Source organism: Eretmochelys imbricata, chromosome 28 (assembly GCF_965152235.1).
Source record: "Eretmochelys imbricata isolate rEreImb1 chromosome 28, rEreImb1.hap1, whole genome shotgun sequence".
Lineage (NCBI taxonomy): Eukaryota > Metazoa > Chordata > Testudines > Cheloniidae > Eretmochelys > Eretmochelys imbricata.
In genome coordinates this window covers 3295417-3321074 of record NC_135599.1, presented here as the reverse complement: position 1 = coordinate 3321074, position 25658 = coordinate 3295417, and the positions used below count along the sequence as shown (strand labels likewise).

At 49.3% G+C, this 25658-nt stretch overlaps 2 protein-coding genes across 5 annotated transcripts in view; one reads left to right on the top strand and one right to left on the bottom strand.

Annotated features, from left to right (window-relative positions):
* The window catches only part of LOC144258247 (uncharacterized), a 336945-nt gene that overhangs the window by 173957 nt on the left and 137330 nt on the right, over window positions 1-25658 (bottom strand). The gene's annotated exons all lie outside the window — the stretch shown is intronic.
* LOC144258296 (uncharacterized) overlaps window positions 6249-25658 on the top strand; it is a 46046-nt gene continuing 26636 nt past the window's right edge. The window contains exons 1-3 of one of the 4 annotated variants that reach the window (XM_077806768.1): window positions 6249-6406; window positions 8412-8576; window positions 17728-19685. In XM_077806768.1, the coding sequence (XP_077662894.1) occupies window positions 19358-19685 (328 nt within the window). In that variant the 5' untranslated portion in view covers window positions 6249-6406; window positions 8412-8576; window positions 17728-19357. Of the gene's footprint in view, window positions 6407-8411; window positions 8577-17273; window positions 19686-25658 lie in introns of those variants that run through there. The other 3 variants (XM_077806769.1, XM_077806771.1, XM_077806767.1) reach the window with 3 other exon arrangements.

Below are 25658 nucleotides of genomic sequence, written 5' to 3'. Positions count from 1 at the left end.
ACAATGTGTATGATAATCAAGGTGGGCCATTTTCAGCACAAATCCAGGGTTTAACAAGAACGTTGGGGGGGGAGGGGGGAGGTAGGAAAAAACAAGGGAAAATAGGTTACCTTGCATAATGACTTAGCCACTCCCAGTCTCTAGTCAAGCCTAAGTTAATTGTATCCAATTTGCAAATGAATTCCAATTCAACAGTCTCTCGCTATTACCAGCAGGAGAGTGGGTTTGTGTGTGTGTGTGGGGGGAGAAAACCTGGATTTGTGCTCGAAATGGCCCAACTTGATTATCATACACATTGTAAGGAGAGTGATCACTTTAGATAAGCTATTACCAGCAGGAGAATGGGGTGGGGGGAGGTATTTTTTCATGCTTTGTGTGTATAAAATATCTTCTACACTTCCCACAGTATGCATCCGATGAAGTAAGCTGTAGCTCACGAAAGCTTATGGTCAAATAAATTGGTTAGTCTCTAAGGTGCCACAAGTACTCCTTTTCTTTCTCCTTACAATGTGTATGATAAAGAGAGTGATAAGCTATTACCAACAGGAGAGTGGGGGGGAGAAAACCTGGATTTTTGCTGGAAATGGCCCACCTTGATTATCATACACATTGTAAGGAGAGTGATCACTTTACATACGCTATTACCAGCAGGAGAGTGGGGTGGGGGGAGAGAAAACCTTTTGTAGTGATAATCACCCATTTTTTCATGGTTTGTGTGTATAAAAATATCTTCTGTATTTTCTACAGTATGCATCTGATGACGTGAGCTGTAGCTCATGAAAGCTTATGCTCAAATAAATTGGTTAGTCTCTAAGGTGCCACAAGTACTCCTTTTCTTTATTACCTTGTAGACCTGGCCACTCCTACCAGGCTAAGCCCACAGAGACATTTTTAAACTCTCTTCTCCCTCCCCCTGCCCCATGACAAAGTCTCTGAACACAATGCTAGAAAAAAAAAAGCAGAACCAAAGGAATCACTTTCGATGATTCCATCTGACACTGATACAATGGCAGCCACACCCCAGCAGGAGGGACATGGAGTCAGGAACTGCATTTCCCTCTGTCTGATCCTCATCTTGTCCACAGGAAAGTGATTCTACCCAGGGTGAAGTAATACATCTGTCTGGGCAGATCAGAGATCTGAAAACCTCTGTCTAAACTCTTCTCTCCCACAGCCCCTTTTAGTCTCTATATCTCCTTTTCCCTGTCCTCTCTCCCTGCCTGTCTGGTAGGAAAGTCCCATTCCTGGGTTGTTTGCTCCCCATGGTGGGATTTGCTCCTGCAATTGCTAATGGGAGGAGAAATGGGCGGGCAGGGGGTCTGTTTGTGTACAGTGATTTTAATACCAGACTGGACCAGCATTTTCCCTTGGTTTCTTTTAGTTACCTGGAGTCTCTGACTCAGAATTTAGTAAAAAGAAAAGGAGTACTTGTGGCACCTTAGAGACTAACCAATTTATTTGAGCATGAGCTTTCGTGAGCTACAGCTCATTTCATCGGATGCATACCGTGGAAACTGCAGAAGACTTTATATACACACAGAGAATATGAAACAATACCTCCTCCCACCCCACTGTCCTGCTGGTAATAGCTTATCTAAAGTGATCATCAAGTTGGGCCATTTCCAGCACAAATCCAGGTTTTCTCACCCTCCATCCCCCCACACAAATTCTCTCTCCTGCTGGTGATAGCCCATCCAAAGTGACAACTCTCTACACAATGTGCATGATAATCAAGTTGGGCCATTTCCTGCACAAATCCAGGTTCTCTCACCCCCTCACCCCCCTCCCAAAAACCACACACACAAACTCACTATCCTGCGGGTAATAGCTCATCCAAAGTGACCACTCTCCCTACAATGTGCATGATAATCAAGGTGGGCCATTTCCAGCACAAATCCAGGTTTTCTCACCCCCGCCCCACCCCCATACACACACAAACTCACTCTCCTGCTGGTAATAGCTCATCCAAACTGACCACTCTCAAAGTTTAAATCCAAGTTAAACCAGAACATCGGGGGGGGGGGTAGGAAAAAACAAGGGGAAATAGGCTACCTTGCATAATGACTTAGCCACTCCCAGTCTCTATTTAAGCCTAAATTAATAGTATCCAATTTGCAAATGAATTCCAATTCAGCAGTTTCTCGCTGGAGTCTGGATTTGAAGTTTTTTTGTTTTAAGATAGCGACCTTCATGTCTGTGATTGCGTGACCAGAGAGATTGAAGTGTTCTCCGACTGGTTTATGAATGTTATAATTCTTGACATCTGATTTGTGTCCATTTATTCTTTTACGTAGAGACTGTCCAGTTTGACCAATGTAAATGGCAGAGGGGCATTGCTGGCACATGATGGCATATATCACATTGGTGGATGTGCAGGTAAACGAGCCTCTGATAGTGTGTCTGATGTTCTTAGGCCCTGTGATGGTGTCCCCTGTATAGATATGTGGGCACAGTTGGCAACGGGCTTTGTTGCAAGGATAAGTTCCTGGGTTAGTGGTTCTATTGTGTGGTATATGGTTGTTGGTGAGTATTTGCTTCAGGTTGCGGGACTGTCTGTAGGCAAGGACTGGCCTGTCTCCCAAGACAATCCACCAATGTGATATATGCCATCATGTGCCAGCAATGCCCCTCTGCCATTTACATTGGTCAAACTGGACAGTCTCTACGTAAAAGAATAAATGGACACAAATCAGATGTCAAGAATTATAACATTCATAAACCAGTCGGAGAACACTTCAATCTCTCTGGTCACGCAATCACAGACATGAAGGTCGCTATCTTAAAACAAAAAAACTTCAAATCCAGACTCCAGCGAGAAACTGCTGAATTGGAATTCATTTGCAAATTGGATACTATTAATTTAGGCTTAAATAGAGACTGGGAGTGGCTAAGTCATTATGCAAGGTAGCCTATTTCCCCTTGTTTTTTCCTACCCCCCCCCCCCGATGTTCTGGTTTAACTTGGATTTAAACTTTGAGAGTGGTCAGTTTGGATGAGCTATTACCAGCAGGAGAGTGAGTTTGTGTGTGTATGGGGGTGGGGCGGGGGTGAGAAAACCTGGATTTGTGCTGGAAATGGCCCACCTTGATTATCATGCACATTGTAGGGAGAGTGGTCACTTTGGATGAGCTATTACCCGCAGGATAGTGAGTTTGTGTGTGTGGTTTTTGGGAGGGGGGTGAGGGGGTGAGAGAACCTGGATTTGTGCAGGAAATGGCCCAACTTGATTATCATGCACATTGTGTAGAGAGTTGTCACTTTGGATGGGCTATCACCAGCAGGAGAGAGAATTTGTGTGGGGGGATGGAGGGTGAGAAAACCTGGATTTGTGCTGGAAATGGCCCAACTTGATGATCACTTTAGATAAGCTATTACCAGCAGGACAGTGGGGTGGGAGGAGGTATTGTTTCATATTCTCTGTGTGTATATAAAGTCTTCTGCAGTTTCCACGGTATGCATCTGATGAAATGAGCTGTAGCTCACGAAAGCTCATGCTCAAATAAATTGGTTTTTCTCTAAGGTGCCACAAGTACTCCTTTTCTTTTTGCGAATACAGACTAACACGGCTGTTACTCTGAAACCTGTCAGAATTTAGTATTAACAGGGCCCAGGGTTGCCCTAGGGGGCTAGTACCAGCTGGAGAAAGTCATCACCTGGGCCAGGCAGAGAAGAAGCTTTAATTAATGTCACCACTTCCCAGCACAGAACCCCCACTGGGGGGGGAGCAGCAGCTGCTAAGACTGGTCTCCCAGATCACAATGGAGGCTGCAGTGTCTGACCCAGGAAACTGAACCCCAATATCCTGAGCAGAGAGGGACAGAGCGTTTGAGCAGCCTTCCCTCCTTTAGCTCTCTGGGGAGAGCAGCGAATGAGAGCACCTCCTCAGAGGGAGGAATTGCTAATTTAATTTGCCCCACTGTCCATCTGGAGTCACTCCTTGTCTGTCCTTGCAGTGCCTCTGGATTAACAATGGTCTCAATGAAACCAGATTTCAGAAAGGATGAGTCCAGAACGCTGTGGAAGAGATCATTGTGTGGCAATGCTAACCCCCTTCCCACCTCCCTCACCCCCCCCGGATCTAGGACAAGGCCTGGGGGGCATGAATTTTCCCAAGGGAACGGGAAGTTCCTGCAGTTTTCAAGAGGGGAGAAAAGCAAAATCTGTGATTTCACCTCATGGTGTTTGATAAGTGGATAAAAAGTTATTACGGATGTTAGGATACAGATATTCAGGCCTGTCTGTAAAGGCCTGTACTTTAAGAATTTAGGCGTATTTTTATCACTTGGCTAGTTAGAGGTATAAAAGAATCAAAATCACTGTCTGCCAATGTAAGGTCCTTCTCTTACTGTGACAGTCTGGGGCCCTGTTCTTAGGCTAAGGCCTTTGGCTAAGCGACAGAGGCAGCCATAAGCTGGGAAGCGACAGGTCACATCCTCACATTCCAAAGTAGTCACATGGAAAGAAGGTGCTATTGGGCTGTTAGGAATACAATCCTGTCCTGATAGTGCCTATCAGCTCCAGAGAAAGGGAAGTGCCTAGAAAATGTAAAAGAAAACTTAGTTTGATAGCATCCTGTCTGGCAAGAACTCACTTATCAATACTGGGATGTGAAATCCTCACTTCTGTATTGGCTTGCCATTATAGTTCCCACTTTGCTATTGTTTGTCTGTATAATCTCTGTCTGATTCTGTGATTGTTCCTGTCTGCTGTATAATTAATTTTGCTGGGTGTAAACTAATTAAGGTGGTGGGATATAATTGGTTACAATATGTTAGGATTGGTTAGTTAAATTTTAGTAGAATGATTGGTTAAGGTATAGCTAAGAATATTACTATATAAATTAGGGGCAAACAGGAAGTAAGTTGGGATTCAGAAAGAAGGAAAAGGAACTTGTATTTAAGCTTGCTGGAAGTTCACCCCAATAAACATCGAATTGTTTGCACCTTCGGACTTCGGGTATTGTTGCTCCCTGTTCATGGGAGAAGGACCAGGGAAGTGGGAGAGTGAAGGAATAAGCTCTCTAACAACGGACACTGGGGGTGGCCAAGCAATGCTTGGAGTCAGGATCCTGGCACCAGCTGATCAGGGAGAAGGATCATGGCTAGTAGCAGCCCCCAGACACCAGCCAGGGTCCCAACAGATATTCCCTGGGACCCAGCCCCCAGAGTCCCTGGCCAGGGACCCCAGATACCCCACAGAGCTCCACCAGCCAAGGACGCCCCACCAGACCTGCACTGACAGGCTGGGAATCCCAAAGGGTTCCCCCCACAAGGACAAATCCCTGCAGAGAAAACGGGTGGGAAAATCCCCGCACATCGAGGAGATTTTAAATGGACATTTGAGAATTATGGAGAGAACAGGGGAAAATCAGGGGACTAGAGAGCTAACCATTTGAGGGGAAAGGGGGGGGGGGATCTCCCTGGATTTTACAGCCACGTGTGAGATGCCGAGAGAGAAAAGGGGACGAGCCAGAGGGAATTTGTATCGGGGCTGAGAGGCGAGTGGCACAAACAGGGACAGGATCCAATTAACTCCCCCCCTTCCCCCGCCCCCCACACCCCCTCCCCGCTACTCCGGCTTCTCCCCCCCCCGCCCGACACCCCCCAGGGGACCCCCCCCCGCCGGGCCCCAGTCTCTGCCCCGCCCATCCCAGCGGGGCCGGGGGCAGAGAGTCGCTTCCCCACCCCGGGTCTCTCGCTCACCGGGGGGCTCCGGCTGGGGGCGGGCAGAGCCCGGGGCTGCCCCCGGCTGGCGAACCCCCCCCGGCCGGGCACGGAGGGGTTAATGACGGGCCCCCCCCAGCAGGGACCCCGGCGGGGGCAGCCGCTGCGCACCCTGGGCTCCCGGGTCCCGACACCCCCCTCCCGCCCCCAGGATCTGCCCCACCCCCGAGCCGTGCCCGAACCCCGCCCCCCAACTGCTCCAGCCCCCGCCAACCCCGCTGGGCCTCGCACTGAGCATGCGCAATAACAGCTGTTGAAACCCTCCCTCACCTGTGCCGGGGAGGGCGGAAGCGGCCCCGGGGCAGGCTGGGAGATGTAGTTCCTGACTCTCTCGGGACGGAAGAGATGTTCTTGGGGGGCGGAGGAACCCGGCTGCGAAGGCGCGGGGCGCTGCGGCTCTACCTGGCTTGTGCGGGGCCGTTGGAGCCTCTCCCGGAGGCGGAGGAGGAGGGTTTTGTGTCTCCCGGCTCTGGGCATGCGCAGGTGGGGGTGGGGGGGGAGAGTCGGGCATGCGCAGAGGCAGAGCTCACTTGCCGCTGCGCCCCGAGGCTGCGGGGCCGGGCTGCGCCGAAGGGTCTGTGCCGGGGAGACCTTCATCCACCCCCCCGGGCCCCGCTCCCGCCGGAGCCGCCCTGGGGCCGCCCCGGGCTCCGCCCGCCCCGCTGCGGAGCTGCAGCCTCCAGGTACCGGAGCGAGCCCCGGGGCCGGGCGGTGACTCTGCCCCAGTGGCCGGGGGGTGGACCAGCCCCCCCCCGGGGTCCCTGCGTGGGGCCGGGCGGGGGGGGAGACCTGGGGAAAGGGGCGGAGGGAAAATGTCGGCGCAGCCCGGACATGGCGGGGGGGGGGGAGAGAAGAGCCGGGGCCCCCCGAGGGGCGGGGAGGGAAAGGGGGGGCTGAGATCCCCTCGGATTTACCGCTGCCCCCTCCCCTGGGGACCCGCCCTGCCCCCTTTCGCTCCCGGCAGCGACGAGCAGCAGCCCGGGTGACCCCCCCCCCACCTCCTTGAGAAGAACAGGGGGACTTGTGGCACCTTAGAGGCTATCAGATTTATTAGAGCATAAGCTTTCGTGAGCTGCACCTCGCTTCATCGCATGCATGCAGTGGAAAATACAGTGGGGAGATTTATACACACAGAGAACATGAAACAATGGGTGTCACACCGTGCACACTGTAACCAGAGCGATCAGGAAAGGTGAGCGATTACCAGCAGGGGGCGGGGGAACCTTTTGTAGCGATAATCAAGGTGGGCCATTTCCAGCAGTTGACAAGAACCGTAGGAGGGGAAATAAACATGGGGAAAACAGTTTTACTTTGTGTAATGACCCATCCATTCCCAGTCTCTATTCAAGCCTAAGTTAATTGTATCCAGTTTGCAGATTAATTCCAATTCAGCAGTCTCTTTTTTTGGAGTCTGTTTTTGAAGTGTTTTTGTTGAAGAATTGCCACTCTTGGGTCTGTAATCGAGCGACCAAAGAGATTGATTTTTTTGAATGTTATAAAAACCAGTCGGAGAACACTTCAGTCTCTTTGGTCGCTCGATTACAGACCTAAGAGTGGCAATTCTTCAACAAAGAAACTTCAAAAACAGACTCCAACGAGAGACTGCTGAATTGGAATTAATCTGCAAACTGGATACAATTAACTTAGGCTTGAATAGAGACTGGGAGTGGATGGGTCATTACACAAAGTAAAACTTTCGCCATGTTTATTCCCCTCCTTCCCCACCCCGCACTGTTCCTCAGATGTTCTTGTTAACTGCTGGAAATGGCCCACCTTGATTATCACTACAAAAGGTCCGCCGCCCCCACCCCCTCCTCCGCTCTCCTGCTGGTAATAGCTCACCTTAAGTGATCACTCTCCTTACAGTGTGTATGGTAACACCCATTGTTTCACGTTCTCTGTGTATATAAATCTCCCCACTGTATTTTCCACTGAATGCATCCAATGAAGTGAGCTGCAGCTCACGAAAGCTTATGCTCAAATACATTTGTTAGTCTCTAAGCTGCCGCAAGTCCTCCTTTTCTTTTTGCGAATACAGACTAATACGGCTGCTACTCTGATCCCTGAGAAGGTCTCTGTTCTCCTCCCCCTATTGTACCCCATTTCCTCTCCACTTCGCTAATGCCCAGTTTGGGCTGTGTCCCCCCCCCATTTTACCTGCAGTGACTTGTCCTTGTTTAGGTGGGAAATCGTTCCCCTGAGTGATTTCTGAAATGAGAAGAGGGTTAATGGGCAGAGGCTGGCAGAGCCCTGAGACAGAGATACCACTGGGGGGGCTGCTCTCTGCTGGCCACAGGGCCTGGAAAGGCCCAAGAAGGGGAGGAAGGAGTAAGCGTCCCCCACATGGAGATGGCCCAGCCCTAGGTTTCCCAGACCCAGCTACTGCCCCCTCACCCCCCCAGCCTGCTGGTCACATTCCCAGACCCTACTGCCAGCCCCTCCCCACAGCCAGTGACCTTCTGATTCCAGCCCCACTACTTTCCCCTTTGAAAGCCAGTGCCGGGTTTACAATGACTCCAGTGGCTTCATGCTCAGAAGGGGCCCTGGCCTGCTCTGCTTCCACTGCACTCTGAGACCCTGCTGGCTCCCCGCACTCACCACTTGTTCCTCTCGGTCTGCGTGCGGGCTGGTCGAGGACTCCTCTATGCCCCTTGGCCCTACACCCTGCTCCTCTCTGCCCCCTGGCAGGACCCTAGTGCACCTCCGGCCCCGGGCAGTCTCTGCTTCCCACCACCTATGGGACCCCACCTGTCTCCTGGGAGCTGAGCCACCTGGGACTGGTGCAGAAGCCTGGTCAGTCTCAGCCAGGTGTGGCGGGGAGACAGCGCGGAGGGCTTGGCTGGGTCCCTGCAGGTAAGTGCTTCTTGAGGGACCCCGGCCAGGTCCAGGTCCTGGCCTGGTTGATCTCAGCACTCCTGAGGGGCCAGAGCAATTCCCAGCCCTGTGACCAGCCCTGGCTGCACTGCCGGCTCAGCCCGGCAGACACAGTCGCCTCCAAGCAGGGCTGATGAGTGCAGCCAGGAGGCAGGGCTTGGAAAAGTGAGTCTGTGGGAAGTATATGTGTATGTGTGTGTGTGTGTGGCTGGCGGGGGGGAGTTGCTGGGCTCTGAAGGGACAGGGAGGATCTGTGTGTGTTGGGGCACTAGGGAGTTGGAGGTGCTGGGCAGTTGTGGTGGGGCTGTGGGTAGGGGTGGTGTTGTGCAGTGGACTGTGAATTTGTGGGTGGGTCTGGTGGGGGTGCTAGGCATAGTCGGTCTGTGGGGCCTCTGGCTATAGGGAATCAAGGGGGGGGGCTGTGTGGTGTAGCATAGGCCCAGCCCCAAGGGGAAGGGGCATGCTGGCAGCACAGGGCCGGGCAGGCCACTGTGTATCTGACAACTGCCGGTTTGTAAATAGTGCCCTCGCATTGGGTGGAGCAGGGCCACCCCTGCCATACCATGCCCCATTGCCTCTGGTTGGCCCCTCACTCCGGGGCCTGACCTCCCCATACCATGCTCCGTTGCCTCTATGGGGACCCACAAATGTTTGTTTGGTGCCCAGCCCACAAAAGGTTAATCCGGCCCTGGTGAAAGTGACATCACCCAGGCCTCCCTGCTGGGGATGTGAATGTGAGGCAAGAAGAATCCATCCCATTCTGTTGTTGATTGAATAGCGCTGTATAATCCCCTCAAATCTCCCCTCTTTTCTCTTCAACTATTGAATGGTGACATAAAATCTCCCCAGATGTTGGTGCTTCTCTCTCATATTGGTAAATACGTCGTTTGTGCACCATTTTCTCCTAGTTCTGAAATACTGATATGAAATTCTCAAAAATCTTCTCGCTTTTCTCTCTAGATGTCTAAGATCAGGGCTCTTATCATACTGAGCGTGGCACAGGCCTTGCCTGAGATTAGGTTCCCCAGTGAGTCGGGCACTGCACAGACCCTGACCAAATTTGGGGCACTCGTTGTGCCAGGAATTGCAGGGACCTTGTTGTGCCCGGTGCTACAGTGACCCTGACTGAGATGTGCGTCCCTGTTCTGCCAGGCACTGCAGAGACCCCAACAGAGGTCAGACCCCACTGTTGTGACAGGTGCTGTGGAGACCCCAGCTGAGATCTGTGCCCCTGTTGTGCTGGGCACTGTAGAGACCCCAACTGACATCAGGCCCCGCATTGTGCCAAGTAAAACTGAGACCTGGACCGAGATCACAGCCCCCCTTGTGCCAGGCAGTGCATGACCGAGGCCTAGATTGCTGCCTCCATTGTGCTGGGCACTTGAGAAACCTTGATTGAGATCTGTGTCCCCATTGGGCCTGGCATTGCACTGACCCCAACCAAGATCATGCCCCACCACTGTACTGGGCACTGTACAGACCCTGCCCCCACATTTTGTCAGATGTTGCAGGGACCCCAAACAAAATCAGGGATCCTGAGGTGCCGGGAGTTGCAGAGCCCCCAATTGAGGTCAGGCCCCTTGTTGTGCAGGGCTATGCACAGACACTTACCAAGATCAGGATCCCCATCATGACAGGTGCTGAACAGACACCAAGGGTATCTGCCATTAAAAGCCATTAAAAACCTACAGCTGGCCCATGCCAGCTGACTCAGGCTCACAGGGCTCAGGCAAAGGGGCTGTTTAATTGCAGTGTAGATGTCTGGGCTCAGGCTGGAGCCAGGCTGCAGGAACGTGCGAGGTGGGAGGGTGCCAGACCTTGGGCTGCAGCCCAAGCCGGAACACCTACACCACAATTAAACAGCCTCACAGCCTGAACCATGTGAACCAGCCGCTGGTGTCTAACTGTAGTGTTGACATGCCCACAGTGACAGAGAGTCCTTGCCACAAAAAGCTGAAAGGCTAAATATGCAAATGGTGGGAGGCTACTCTCCGTATTTTACAGATGGGGAAACTGAAGCTCAGAGAGCTGAAGTAATTTGCTCAAGTTTGCATGGAGAATTTGAGTCAAAACTGGGAACTGAACCCAGATTGTTTGAATTCTTGCCTCTCCCCTTAACCCCAAGCCCAGTTTGTGTGTGTACAGCGTTGTTTTGGCCTGAGTGTTTGCATTGCATTGGCTTCCAAGGGAAGCTGTGGCATTTCCTTCGTGTGGAGGTTTTTGAGACCAGGTTAGAGATACACCAATCTGGGAATGTTTTGGGATACTTCATCCTGCCTCATCACAGGAGGCTTGAGTAGACGACCTCTCAAGATCCCTTCCATGCCTACATTGAAATAATTCTCTTATGTCCTGTGTCGTGTTCAATGCTGAGCTGTTTTGCATGATGCCTTTTGGAACTGTGTTGCGCCATGTTGTGTTGCATATTTTTATGGTGCATTGTTTTGCCTCACCTTGTTTGTCGCCTGTGTTGTGTTGGTTTGGGTTGAGCTCTTTTCCATTGTGTACTTTAGGAAGTGTTAGTTTGCATTGTGTTGCTTTCTTTTCCTTTGTATTGTCATTTTATGCTGTGGAGTATAGTTTTTTGTTGTTTTTCTGAATTGCTTGACATTATGTTGTGGTGGGTTTTTTTTTCTGTATGTTGTGTTTTTGTACATATTTATTGCATAGCATCATAGAAATGTTGGGGCTGGATGGGACCTCAAGATGTCATCAAGTTCAGCTCTCTCTGCCGAGGCAGGACCAGGCTGTCCGTGACAGAGCTAGAAATCCCAGTTCTAGTGCCACCGTACTGCTGTTTTGGGTACTGAAGGTCTCTGCCACACTGGTGTTTTAGGCATTGGTGGACACTCTTAGTATAGACAGAATTTACACTAGTGCACTTTGATTGGCACTGGTGCATCATGTCCCAGTTTGAAGATTTGGGGTGGGAGGGGACAGTGACCTCTCTGCGGCTTGGGGCTGGCTGAACAGTGCAGCTGGTAAGGGAGGGGCAGCAGTGAGTGCTGGAGGTATGAGCCAGGAGCATAGCCCCACAGGACTGGACGCTGACTTCTCCTGACCCAGGACACACACCCCCAACTGGGTATAGGGACTGCAGCCGAGCTACCCTGCCAAGACAGCCTGTGCATTCATGGAAAAACCACCTCTTCCTGCAGCCTAATACAATGGGGTCCGCACACCTTTCCAGGCTGCGGGTGACGGGGCTCTGCAGTTACTGGGGTCTCTTCCTGCTTCTGTCACTGACCTGCTTGGTGACCTTGGAGAAGTCACAGCCCTTCTCTGTTTTCCTCCTACCCACTGTCTACTGTTCGTGCAGTGCCCAGCAAAATGTGGGTGCTGATCTCACTCAGGGTCTCTGCCATACACAGCACGATGGGGACCTGATCTCCATCAGTGTCTGTACAACGCAAGGCACAGTTTATAGACTCAAACCAAAACTTATTGATGGCCAGTATCCATTTGTTCTAGTACCAACTTTGGTGCTTAACCTAAATAACTCCTCTCCTTCCCTGGTATTTATCCTTCTGATGTATTTATAGAGAGGAATCCTGTCTCCCCTCAGCCTTCTTTTGGTTACGCTAAACAAGCCACGCTCTTTGAGTCTCCTCTCATAAAGCAGATTTTCCATTCCTCGGATCATCCTAGTAGCCCTTCTCTGCACCTCTTCCACCCTGAATTCATCCCTCTTAAACATGGGAGACCAGAATGGCCCACAGTATTTGAGATGAGGTCTCATCAGCGCCTTGTACAACAGTACTAACCCTTCCCTGTGTCTACTGAAAATACCTCACCTGATTCATCCTAAGACTGCATTAACCTATTTCATGGCCACATCACATTGGGGGTCTGGGGCTCTGATAGTTTGGGATGTTACTTTTTGCATAATCAGTTCTTTCCCTTTGTTTTACCTCCACCTATGCCCAATGCCACTCTCTTCTTAACTTGCTTTCGTTATTTCAGTTCCAGTTTTTAAATGAGATCTAATAATTGCAAAGCTGAATGAAAGATAAAACAAACAGAACCATTTGAATTTTTGGCACATATCTTGATGGAACGATACCTAGTGAAGGTATGCTGTAAGTACCTGGTTACCTATAGCATTTTCTGGTGGGATAGATAAAGCAATGTCAAAGAGCAAAAAGTGCTTTTTAGGGCGAAAGGGCTCGTCAGGTGTTTGCTCTCTAGGGAGCATGTAACCGGACAGGGTTTGCAGACTTTCAGGAGTGGGGCACTGGATTGTATTTAGTAATCTGAAAATAAAAGGTTAAGACTGCTGGTTCACAATATCCAATGAAATCTTGCAAACAATTATACAAATAGACCCTAATGCTATGGAAGCAACTTTATATTAATACTGATTCAAATCAGAAATTAAAATTATGAGATAAACGCATGAGAAATGAACTGACACCTAATTTCCATTTCTTAATGCCTGAAATTTTGACACTTGCTCACACCATCTTTTTTTTAAAAGCGATGCACAGCACACAGTCAGTTAATTAATGAAAGCACACCAATTATTGACTGATTTGTGTTGCATAAGCATCTGATTAAGCACCTGATTAAAACTTTACACTGTAAGTGGAAATGCATCAACATGGCTTAGCTCAAATGTGTTTAAATGTGAAGGAAAAGTTACTAAATTAAATGCATCGCAGGATGGTAAACAAGGGGAAATACACAGAAGTGCCTCTACCCAGTCCTGTTGACTTCTTGTCTGAACCCGCATGAGTTCTGGCCTCTTGGACAACTCAGCTCTCAGTCCCACATCAGATGTGCCCTCTACCAGCTCAACCTGTTTCTACTGCAGTTCTTCATCCCCCTCGTCCAGGCAGGGGGTTGGCGCTGCATAGAATCATAGAATATCAGGATTGGAAGGGACCTCAGGAGGTCATCTAGTCCAACCCCCTGCTCAAAGCAGGACCGATCCCCAATTAAATCATCCCAGCCAGGGCTTTGTCAAGCCTGACCTTAAAAACTTCTAAGGAAGGAGATTCCACCACCTCCCTAGGTAACGCATTCCAGTGTTTCACCAACCTCGCAGTGGAAAACTTTTTCCAAATATCCAACCTAAATCTCCCCCACCACAACTTGAGACCATTACTCCTTGTTCTGTCATCTGCTACCACTGAGAACAGTCTAGAGCCATCCTCTTTGGAACCCCCTTTCAGGTAGTTGGAAGCAGCTATCAAATCCCCCCTCATTCTTCTCTTCCGCAGACTAAACATCCACAGTTCCCTCAGCCTCTCCTCATAAGTCATGTGTTCCAGTCCCCTAATCATTTTTGTTGCCCTTCGCTGGACTCTTTCCAATTTTTCCACATCCTTCTTGTAGTGTGGGGCCCAAAACTGGACACAGTACTCCAGATGAGGCCTCACCAGTGTCGAATAGAGGTGAACGATCACGTCCCTCAATCTGCTGGCAATGCCCCTACTTATACATCCCAAAATGCCATTGGCCTTCTTGGCAACAAGGGCACACTGTTGACTCATATCCAGCTTCTCGTCCACTGTAACCCCTAGGTCCTTTTCTGCAGAACTGCTGCCGAGCCATTCGGTCCCTAGTCTGTAGCGGTGCACTGGATTCTTCCGTCCTGAGTGCAAGACTCTGCACTTGTCCTTGTTGAACCTCCTCAGATTTCTTTTGGCCCAATTCTCCAATTTGTCTAGGTCCCTCTGTATCCTATCCCTACCTTCCAGCGTATCTACCTCTCGTCCCAGTTTAGTGTCATCTGCAAACTTGCTGAGGGTGCAATCCACGCCATCCTCCAGATCATTAATGAAGGTATTGAACAAAACCGGCCCCAGGACCGACCCCTGGGGCACTCCACTTGATACCGGCTGCCAACTAGACATGGAGCCATTGATCGCTACCCATTGAGCCCGACAATCTAGCCAGCTTTCTATCCACCTTATAGTCCATTCATCCAGCCCATACTTCTTTAACTTGCTGGCAAGAATACTGTGGGAGACCGTGTCAAAAGCTTTGCTAAAATCAAGGAACAACATGTCCACTGCTTTCCCTTCATCCACAGAACCAGTTATCTTGTCATAGAAGGCAATTAGGTTAGTCGGGCATGACTTGCCCTTGGTGAATCCATGCTGACTGTTCCTGATCACTTTCCTCTCCACTGAGTGCTTCAGAATTGATTCCTTGAGGACCTGCTCCATGATTTTTTCAGGGACTGAGGTGAGGCTGACTGGCCTGTAGTTCCCCGGATCCTCCTCCTTCCCTTTTTTAAAGATGGGCACTACATTAGCCTTTTTCCAGTCGTCTGGGACTTCCCCTGATCACCATGAATTTTCAAAGATAATGGCCAGTGGCTCTGCAATCACGTCCGCCAACTCCTTTAACACTCTCGGATGCAACTCATCCGGCCCCATGGACTTGTGCATGTCCAGCTTTCCTAAATAGTCCCGAACCACTTCTTTCTTCACAGAGGGCTGGTCACCTCCTCCCCATGCTGTGCTGCCCAGTGCAGTAGTCTGGGAGTTGACCTTGTTCGTGAAGACAGAGGCAAAAAAAGTATTGAGTACATTAGCTTTTTCCACATCCTCTGTCACTAGGTTGTCTCCCTCATTCATTAAGGGGGTCCACACTTTCCTTGACTTTCTTCTTGTTGCTAACATACCTGAAGAAACCCTTCTTGGTACTCTTGCTAGCTGCAACTCCAGGTGTGATTTGGCCTTCCTGATTTCACTCCTGCAGGCCCGAGCAATATTTTTATACTCTTCCCTGGTCATTTGTCCAATCTTCCACTTCTTGTAAGCTTCTTTTTTGTATTTAAGATAAGCAAGGATTTCACTGTTAAGCCAAGCTGGTCGCCTGCCATATTTCTATTCTTTCTACACATCGGGATGGTTTGTACGTGTAACCTCAATAAGGATTCTTTAAAATACAGCCAGCTCTCCTGGACTCCTTTCCCCCTCATGTTATTCTCCCAGGGGATCCTGCCCATCAGTTCCCGGAGGGAGTCAAAGTCTGCTTTTCTGAAGTCCAGGGTCCGTATTCTGCTGCTTTCCTTTCTTCCTTGTGTCAGGATCCTGAACTCAACCATCTCATGGTCACTGCCTCCCAGGTTCCCATCCACTTTTGCTTCCCCTACTAATTCTTCCTGGTTTGTGAGCAGCAGGTCAAGAAGAGCTCTGCCCCTATTTGGTTCCTCCAGCACTTGCACCAGGAAATTTTCCCCTACATTTTCCAAAAACTTCCTGGATTGTTTGTGCACCGCTGTATTGCTCTCCCAGCAGATATCAGGGTGATTGAAGTCTCCCATGAGAACCAGGGCGTGCGATCTAGTAACTTCTGAGAGTTGCCAGAAGAAAGCCTCGTCCACCTCATCCCTCTGGTCTGGTGGTCTATAGCAGACTCCCGCCATGACATCACCCTTGTTGCTCACACTTCTGAACTTAATCCAGAGACTCTCAGGTTTTTCTGCAGTTTCATACTTGAGCTCTGAGCAGTCATACTGCTCTCTTACATACAATGCAACTCCCTCACCTTTTCTGCCCTGCCTGTTCTTCCTGAACAGCTTGAATCCATCCATGAGAGTACTCCAGTCATGTAAGTTATCCCACCAAGTCTCTTATTCCAATCACATCATAATTCCTTGCTTTGCCAGGACCTCCAGTTCTCCCTGCTTGTTTCCCAGGCTTCTTGCATTTGTGTATAAGCACTTGAGATAACCTGCTGATCACCCCTCTTTCTCAGTATGAGGCAGGACCCCTGCCCTCTCACGCGCTCCTGCTTGTGCTTCCTCCCGGTATCCCACTTCCCCACTTACCTCAGGGCTTTGGTCTCTTTCCCCCGGTGAACCTAGTTTAAAGTCCTCCTCACTAGGTTAGCCAGCCTGCTTGCGAAGATGCTCTTCCCTCTCTTCGTTAGGTGGAGCCCGTCTCTGCCTAGCACTCCTCCTTCTTGGAACACCATCCCATGGTCAAAGAATCCAAAGCCTTCTTTCCGACACCACCTGCATAGCCATTCATTGACTTCCATGATTCGACGGTCTCTACCCAGGCCTTTTCGTTCCACGGGGAGGATGGACGAGAACACCACTTGCGCCTCAAACTCCTTTATCCTTCTTCCCAGAGCCACGTAGTCCGCAGTGATCTGCTCAAGGTCATTCTTGGCAGTATCATTGGTGTCCACGTGGAGAAGCAGGAAGGGTAGAGCAGCCCCTAAGGCATCTGCATTAATCACTGTCTCTCATACTGGGGCTATTTAGATTTCAGGGAACGATTTATCAGTTACTGACTCTGGGAGATGGGAGAGAGGAGAGGCTAAGAGGGAGTTTGTTCCTTATACTCTGTAGGGCCATTTTCAAATCTGGTAACCTCCATATTACCTCATCCTCCACCCTCCCCCATGTGTCTCTGCTTGTGGGTCAGAGTGTCACCTTCTGATCATAATGCCACTGGCCTCAGCAGAGCTCCCTGACAGGAGCTACGTTACGATGGGGTTATAGTACTGAGAGTCAAATACATCACAGGGAGGGTGTAATTATCCTCAAAGCAAGCATTACAGTCTAGGAAGTGAAAGAATTCAGGTACTTCATTACTTAAAAGTATGCTTGAAAGCATTTGATTTTTATGAGTAAATTGTTGATTTCACTGTACACACACAGATGAAAAATTTATATATTTAAAAATTTAAAAATTTATATAGGTAATATACAGAAATGCTTCTGGAGAAAGAGTTTGATTTAAGATTATTTGCACTGTATATTTTGCATGTGACATTGACAATTTGTGTTTGAACAGTTATAAAGATTTGGCTTTTTGAATCTCAACATTTACTGTAATTAAATAATTGTTGTCTGACCATCCCCATAATTTCCCACAGCTCTGAACACAGAAATTGTAAACATTGAAAAAAGGGCTTAAAAATGAATATTGATTTCATCTATTGAAATTAATAAAAGAAATAGACAAAATGAGTTTTGCCAAACCCACTTAACAGCAATCACAATATGCTAGGGGATGGAAATTCACAGCTAAGGCACCCAACTTTAATTCTGCCCTGTAGTGACACCAGGCTGTTGTCAGACGTCACCAGTGTAGTGCTCTGCTCTATCCAATGTTGATAACAGTCGATTGCTTGCATATGTTCCCTCTCTGTGCTCCCCCAGCTCTGCAGATTGCTGGCACAGCAGACACCAAGAGAATCCCCAATGACCACAGACTCCAATAAGGTATGAAGGTTCCCGGCCAGGTTTATTGTCAAATGAAGCACAGTAATAGTTTCCAGCAGACTCTACAGGATGTACTATGAATATGTGCTTCCTGACAATGGACAGAGCTCAGTCAGTGGCGGAACACTCCACTGCCCCCTAGGCTGGGCAAAGACACCGTCCCAGGAATGCATTCTTATACACAGGTACAAACAAGTTACACAGCGCTCCTGATGTATTGAGGTGCAACCCCTCTACGTAACAAGGTACAACCCCTCTATGTAGCAAAGTGCCACCTCTCACCTTGTACATGTTGGTTCGAACAGAACAACTCCTATCCATCATATTACCCTTTTGCCCCTGTTTGTAGGATGGGTCAGCCTGTTCCTTGTTATGTATGTGGAATGTGCAAGTATTGGAGAGTTCTGGTATCTCTAGGGTCCAGTACCTTTTAGGTATGTATATTTTTGCAACAGAAGCCCTTTCCTTGCCAGTTTCTGTGAGCAAGGCCTGCCTCTGGCTCACAGCTTAACTTTGCTTTATGTTAGCAAAGTCTTTACCATTACTTTAGTTCAGGCCTTAGGCCTCATACTGGGCACCTGATACAAGGATTTGTGTTTCAGGGCCTCATGGTTTGTGTTTCAGGGCCTCATCTTACTACACAGGCAATCGCCATACGGCTACAAATAAGGCATTTGTATAAAGTTCCAGATTACATTATACTGATTTGTAAAAACATGAGATATCACCTTCACTGGTGATATCTTTTATTGGTAATTCCCAGAAGTGAATAGATAAATACCATTCTGTCAGTTATGAAGTGGCCATTTCAGATTTCTGGGGAGTGTCTATTATTTTGCACTGGGGGCCAGGACCTTGGAGACAGAATCTTGGTTTCATTTTAACTTGTGCATGCTCAGCAGCTTCTGGAATTTGGTTCAAAGTATTTACATGTTTCCATGGCCTGTTCGTAAAAGTGCTGCTATAGAAAGTGGGGAGGGGCAGAAACTCACTGTGGGATCAGTAACTGAATCCCTTAGCCCTTGTCTACACTACGAGTTTAGGTCAAATTTAGCAGTGTTAGGTCAATTTAACCCTGCACCCGTCCACACGACCAAGCCAGTTTTGTCGACTTAAAGGGCTCTTAAAATCGAATTCTGTACCCCTCCCTGGCAAGGGTAGTAGCGCTAAAATCGACCTCACTTGGTTGAATTTGGGGTAGTGTGGACGCAGTTCAACGGTATTGGCCTCCAGGAGCTATCCCAGAGTGCTCCACTGTGACGGTACCGGACAGCACTCAACTCAGATGCACTTGCCAGGTAGACAGGAAAAGCCCCGGGAACTTTTGAATTTCTTTTCCTGTTTGGCCAGCATGACGAGCTGATCAGCACAGGTGACCACGCAGTCCCATAATCGCAAAAGAGTTGCAACATGGACCGAACAGGAGGTACTGGATCTGATCGCTGTATGGGCAGAAGAATCAGTGCAGGCAGAACTCCATTCCAAAAGACGAAATACCAAAATATTTGCCAAAAACTCCAAGGGTATGATGGACAGATTCTACAACAGGGACACATAGCAGTGTCACATGAAAGTTAAGGAGCTGAGGCAAGCTTACCAAAAAAACAAAGGAGGCAAAGGTCACTCCGGGTCAGAGCCCCATACATGCAGCTTCTATGATGAGCTGCATGCAGTTCTAGGGAGTGCCCCTACAACTGCCCGTGGACACCTGGAAGGGGGAGTCTCATGCAATAGGGATGAGGATTTTGTGGATGAGGAGGAGGAGGTTGAGGATAGTGCACAGCAGGAAAACGGAGAATCCCTTCTCCCCGGCAGCCAGGAACTGTTCATCACCCTGAAGCCAATACCCTCCCAATGCGGGCTTCCAGACCATGAAGCCAGAGAAGGCACCTCTGGTGAGTGTACCTTTGTAAATATAATACAGGGTTTAAAAGCAAGCATGTTTAATGATTAATTTGCCCTGAAGACTTGGAATGCATTCGCAGCCAGTATAGCTACTGGAAAAGTCTGTTAACGTTTCTGAGGATAGAGCGGAAATCCTCCAGGGACATCTCCGTGAAGCTCTCCTGGAGGTACTCTAAAAGCCTTTGCAGATGGTTTCTGGGGAGGGCAGCCTTATTCCGTCCTTCATGGTAGGACACACCAAGCCAGTAGCAAGTAGTCTGGAATCATTGCAGAACAAAGCATTGCAGCGAATGGGCCCGGGCTTTGGTGGCATACAAGCAACATCCGTTCTTTATCTCTTTGTGTTAGCCTCAGGAGAGTGATATCATTCATGGTCACCTGGTTCAAATACGGGAAATTTGTTTAAGGGGATATTCAGAGGTGCCCGTTCCTGCTGGACTGTTTGCCTTCGGCTGGAAAGAAATCATCCCTGCTGTTAGCTGTGGGGGGAGGCCCGTTCATGCTGAGCTGTTCACGTTTGGCTGACGGGGATCTTCCCTAATACTAGCCATGCGGTGGGGGGCGGGGGTGTGTGTGAAGCAGTCATCCCAGAGAATTGGGGGGGGGGAAGTTGTGCTACACATTCACCCTAAAACCGCAGCCCCTCCTTTTAAATGGCCAACCCAATGGCCTTTTCTTGCTATGGGAAAGGAGGGCGCTGCTGTTTGAAACCATTCCCACATGTTATGAAGGTTGAAGAAGCCGAAACCCTTTGCCTTACAATGGCTGCCTGCGAGCCGAATTCTGTTGCCCAGCCGAACATGTGTGATGTCTCACACCAAACCGGCAGGCACTCAATATAAGAGGCAAAATGCGACCTTGTACCAAAAGCATATGTGCTATGTAATGTGAATCACTTGATTCAGTGTGAAATAGTCTTCTCTTTGTTCTCTAAAATGTATCTTTTTAAATACTACTCTCCCTTTTTTTCCTCCCGCAGCTACAAATGTTTCTATGCTCCCCCTATCATCTCCATCCCCGAGGCTAGTACAGATTAGAAGGCGAAAAAAACCATTTGCGATGAAATGTTCTCAGAGCTCATGCAGTCCTCCCACACTGAAAGCGCTCTGCAGAATGCGTGGTGGCAGAGACCAGGAAAGAGTTAAATGAGTGTGATGAGAGGAGGGAGGATGCAATGCTGAGTCTAATGGAGGAGCAAACTGACATGCTCAGGCGTCTGGTGGACCTGCTGCAGGAAAGGCAGCAGGAGCACAGACCGCCGTTGCAGCCCCTGTATAACCATCTGCCCTCCTTAAGTTCCATAGCCTCCTCACTCAGGTGCCCGAGAACGCGGCGGGGGAGGCTACGGGCACCTAGCCACTCCACCCCAGAGGATTGCCCAAGCAACAGAAGGCTGGCATTCAATAAGTTTTGAACTGTAGTGTGGCCTTGTCTTTCCCTCCTCCCCTCATCCACCACCCCACTCGGTGCTTCCCTCCTCACCTACCCCTCCCAGGCTACCTTGTGAGTTTTCCCCCTATTTGTGTGATGAATTAATAAAGAATGCATGATTTTGAAACAATAATGACTTTATTGCCTCTGAAAGCGATGATTGAAGGGGAGAGGTCGGTTGGCTTACAGGGAAGTAGAGTGAACAAAGAAATCATCAAAGTTGTCATCAAGGAGAAACAAACAGAACTGTCATACCGTAGCCTGGCCAGTCATGAAACTGGTTTTCAAAGCTTCTCTGATGTGCAGGGAGCCCAGCTGTGCTCTTCTAATGACCCTGGTGTTTGGCTGTGCGTAATCGGCCACCAGGAGATTTGGCTCAACCTCCCACCCCGCCATAAACATCTCCCCCTTACTCACAGATATTGTGGAGCACACAGCAAGCAGCAATAACAATGGGAATATTGGTTTCGCTGAGGTCTAACCCAGTCAGTAACCTGCGCCAGCGTGCTTTTAAACATCGAAATGCACATTCTACCACTATTCTGCACTTGCTGAGCCTATAGTTGAACAGCTCCTGACTACTGTCCAGGCTGCCTGTGTATGGCTTCATGAGCCATGGCATTAAGGGGTAGGCTGGGTCCCCAAGGATAACTATAGGCATTTCAACATCCCCAACGGTAATATTCTGGTCTGGGAAGTAAGTTCCTTCTTGCAGCTGTTCAAACAGACCAGAGTTCCTGAAGATGCGAGCGTCATGCACCTTTCCCAGCCATCCCACGTTGATGTCGGTGAAACGTCCCTTGTGATCCACCAGTGCTTGCAGCACCATTGAAAAGTACCCCTTGCGATTTACGTACTGGCTGCCAAGGTGCTCCGGTCCCAAGATAGGGATATGCGTTCTATCGCCCCACCACAGTTAGGGAACCCCATTGCAGCAAAGCCATCCGCTATGACTTGCATATTTCCCAGAGTCACTACCCTTGATAGCAGCAGCTCAGTGATTGCACTGGCTACTTGATTTACCTACTACAAATTGATTCCCGACTGACCTGTAGCTGTCTGGCATTGCAAGCTTCCAGAGGGCTATCGCCACTCCCTTATGAACTGTGAGGGCTGCTCTCATCTTGGTATTCTTGCTCTTCAGGGCAGAGGAAAGCAAGTCATAAAGTTCCATGAAAGTGCCCTTACACATGCAAAAGTTTTGCAGCCACTGGAAATCATTCCAGACCCGCAACACTATGCGGTCCCACCAGTCTGTGCTTGTTTCCTGAGCCCAGAATCGACATTCCACTGCATGAACCTGCCCCATTACCACCATGATATCCAAATTGCCAGGGCCCGTGCTTTGAGAGTAGTCTGTGTCCATGTCCTCATCGCTAATGTGATCGCACTGTCATCACCTCCTCGCCTGCTTTTGCAGGTTCTGCACATACTGCAGGATAACGCGTGAGGTGTTTGCAATGCTCACAGCAGCAGTGAGCTGAGCGGGCTCCATGCTTGCTGTGGTATGGCATATGCAGGAGAGCAGAGTTGCAGTGGAAGCGGTGGTTGATGACGGATGCCACGAGAGTAGATTTTTTTTTTTTTATCCAGAAAGATGGGAGGACATGCGAGATGGATTCATGGCACCAGGAGAGCAGAATTGCAGCAGAAGCGGTGGAGGACGACGGTTAGCACCGCGTACGTTTCCAGAGGAAGAACACAAGTACCCAGGAGCACAAGACAGACAACATGGAGAAATTCGCTATTGAGACGAGGAGCAGAGCAGAGTTGCAGTGGAAGCGGTGGATGATGACGACGGTTAGCAAGTCCTACTGCACCATCTGCTGACAGCAGTATGGTGTCTGCACGGAAAAAAGGCGTGAAACAATTGTCTGCCTTTGCTTTCATGGATGGAGGGGCGACTGATGACATATACCCAAAACCACCTGCGAAAATGTTTTTGCCCGTTAGGCAATGGGAGCTCAACCCAGAATTCCAATGGGCAGTGGAGACTGCGGGAACTATGGGATAGCTACCCACAGTGCAACGCTCCGAAAGTTGACGCTAGCCATGGTACTGTGGACACACTCCGCCGACTCTGCACTTAGTGTGGACATACGCAATCGACTGTATAAAATCAGTTTCTAAAAATGAACTTCTATAAGATTGACCTAATTTTGTAGTGTAGAGATACCCTAAGATATTTATAGCTCATTGGAAGAAGGACGGGGATTGGTGGGTGTCTGGGGATTTAATAATAAACAAATATTGTTCGTAATGAAATTTCATCTTCTAATTCCCAAAACCCAATAATTATCCCCGGCAATCTGGGGAGGGGAGTACTAGTAAACTCCTGTGGCCAGTGTGGAACCTAAGGCCCATGGATCTTTCAGTGGCTGGCTCAAAGTCACCCAGAGTGAAATTCACTTCACTGGATAAATCCCTAGTTGCTTGGCTCTGCAGGGTGGTGGGGAGGTGAATTCCATCCCCCATTCCTGGGCATGGGAGCCCCACACAATCATCACCCTGATCTCGGACACTACCCCAACCTTCCCCTGCAGTGATGGACCCACTTGATGCTGCCAGAGCCATCTGCCATGAGACCTAGAGGGGGCAGAGGCCCAGCTCCAGAACTGCTACCCCTGCCCCTCCCCTCCCCCAATGCTGTGCTAGAGTTGCCCTGCCTTTCCAGTCTGCAGATGGGTCTAGCTGTCTGGGGACCCAGCCCGTGCACCCACCACACACAAACTTCTCCATAACGCACATCCCAGGATGGGGAAAGACCATTGGGGGCTGGCTGCAGTCTCCCCTTGCTGCTTTCATAAAGTTTTTGTAAATGTATTTCCTAGCTTTTTGCGCAGAGCAGTGTTGGCTGGAGGAGTTAGCAGCCCTATAGGCAGTTGCAATCAGATGCCCAGAGAAGTACGACTTACCCAAGGTCACCCAGCAGGCCTGTGGCAGAGCCAGGAATAGTCTCCGTCCAGTGCTCTCTCCACATAGGTGCTGGGTGATTCTGAAGTGCAGCTCCCCTCTCCTGTACTTTTTGTTACAGTAGAATGGGAATAATGGTCATGGTTTCAAATAAAAGGAGTACTTGTGGCACCTTAGAGACTAACCAATTTATTTGAGCATAAGCTTTCATGAGCTACGGCTCACTTCATCGGATGCATCCGATGAAGTGAGCTGTAGCTCACGAAAGCTTATGCTCAAATAAATTGGTTAGTCTCTAAGGTGCCACAAGTACTCCTTTTCTTTTTGCGAATACAGACTAACACACCTGCTACTCTGAAACCCATGGTTTCAAATGTGTCTCTCCTTCTCCACCTCCTCCTCCTACCACCAGTTCCAGCTTGGCCTCCCTTTCCTCTGGCGTAAACAGAAAATACAGGAGCTTATATTGCTGAAAACCACAATTTGTCAAACCCACTTCCTTCAACAGCATTTTCCTTATTTGGCATATAGTGCAAGCTTTACCAGTAGCTTTGCCTTACTTGGAGTTTAGCAAAAACAAGCTTTTCCTGTTATTGACAGGTGTTTCCTTTGCGGTTAATGGTTTTTTCTAACTTCTAGCGGTTATGGTTACATTTCTTAAGCTGTGCTGTTTGCAGTTGCCCCTCAATGGAATTTTCCTCACTCTCCTCTTATGCTTCATATACAGAGTTAGCTTGACCAAAGTTTGTTTAATCCTACTTGGGTCCACTGAATTTTTCCTCCACACAAGGTACTAACAAGCTTCAACAGGACTTTATTTCCTGCTGCTGCTGCACCTCTGTAGCCTGTCCCTCCACTGCATACACGTGTAACATGTACCTTTAAACTATTCATATTTTGCATTTCAGACGTTTAAATTTGTGTTACCTTCAACTTCACCGTCTTCCCTTACCCCCTCCGGTTTCAGGTGTTTGGTGGTGCCCCAATAGTTTTCCATTGATAGTTTGGGAGGGAGCAAGGCTGGTCACTTGAGCGTTGCGTTACCTTGCCAGCTGACTAGTGAAGAGTGACGACCATAGTTTCCTCTAAGGTGCGCACCTGGGCGGCCGCACATGTGGGTGTGAAGGGCTGCTTACCTAATTAGTGGAGCTGTGCAGATGTGGGTCCACTAATTAGGTGCCTCCTGAACCCTGGAGAGGATGTGGAAGATGGTGAGTTGATGGGGGGGAATAGGGGGTGGGTGAGGTGATGTGGGGGTGGGGAGTTTGGGGCGTCCCGACTTCCAGCCAGGCTGCAGTGGCAGGGAGAGGAGAGAGTCAGACTCTCTCAGCTGCCCCAGCTGAGCTGCAGCTGTCTTGGAGAGACAGGACTCTCCCAGCCCCAGGCTGGTCTGGGGGAGCAGGCTGCACGGGTCGGGGGGTGGAGGGGCTGGTGGGAGCAGGTTGCACAGGGGGTGGGGTGCCAAGATTTTGGGTGGGTTACTGGCATTTTGGGGCATGCGGGGGATGTGGCTACATGGAAAGTGGGGTGCTGGGGATACTCCATTGTCTGATTAATGCATCAGAGCAAGGTCAGTCCAAGCACATCTTACCTTTTCTTGTTGTTGAGGTAACTATGAA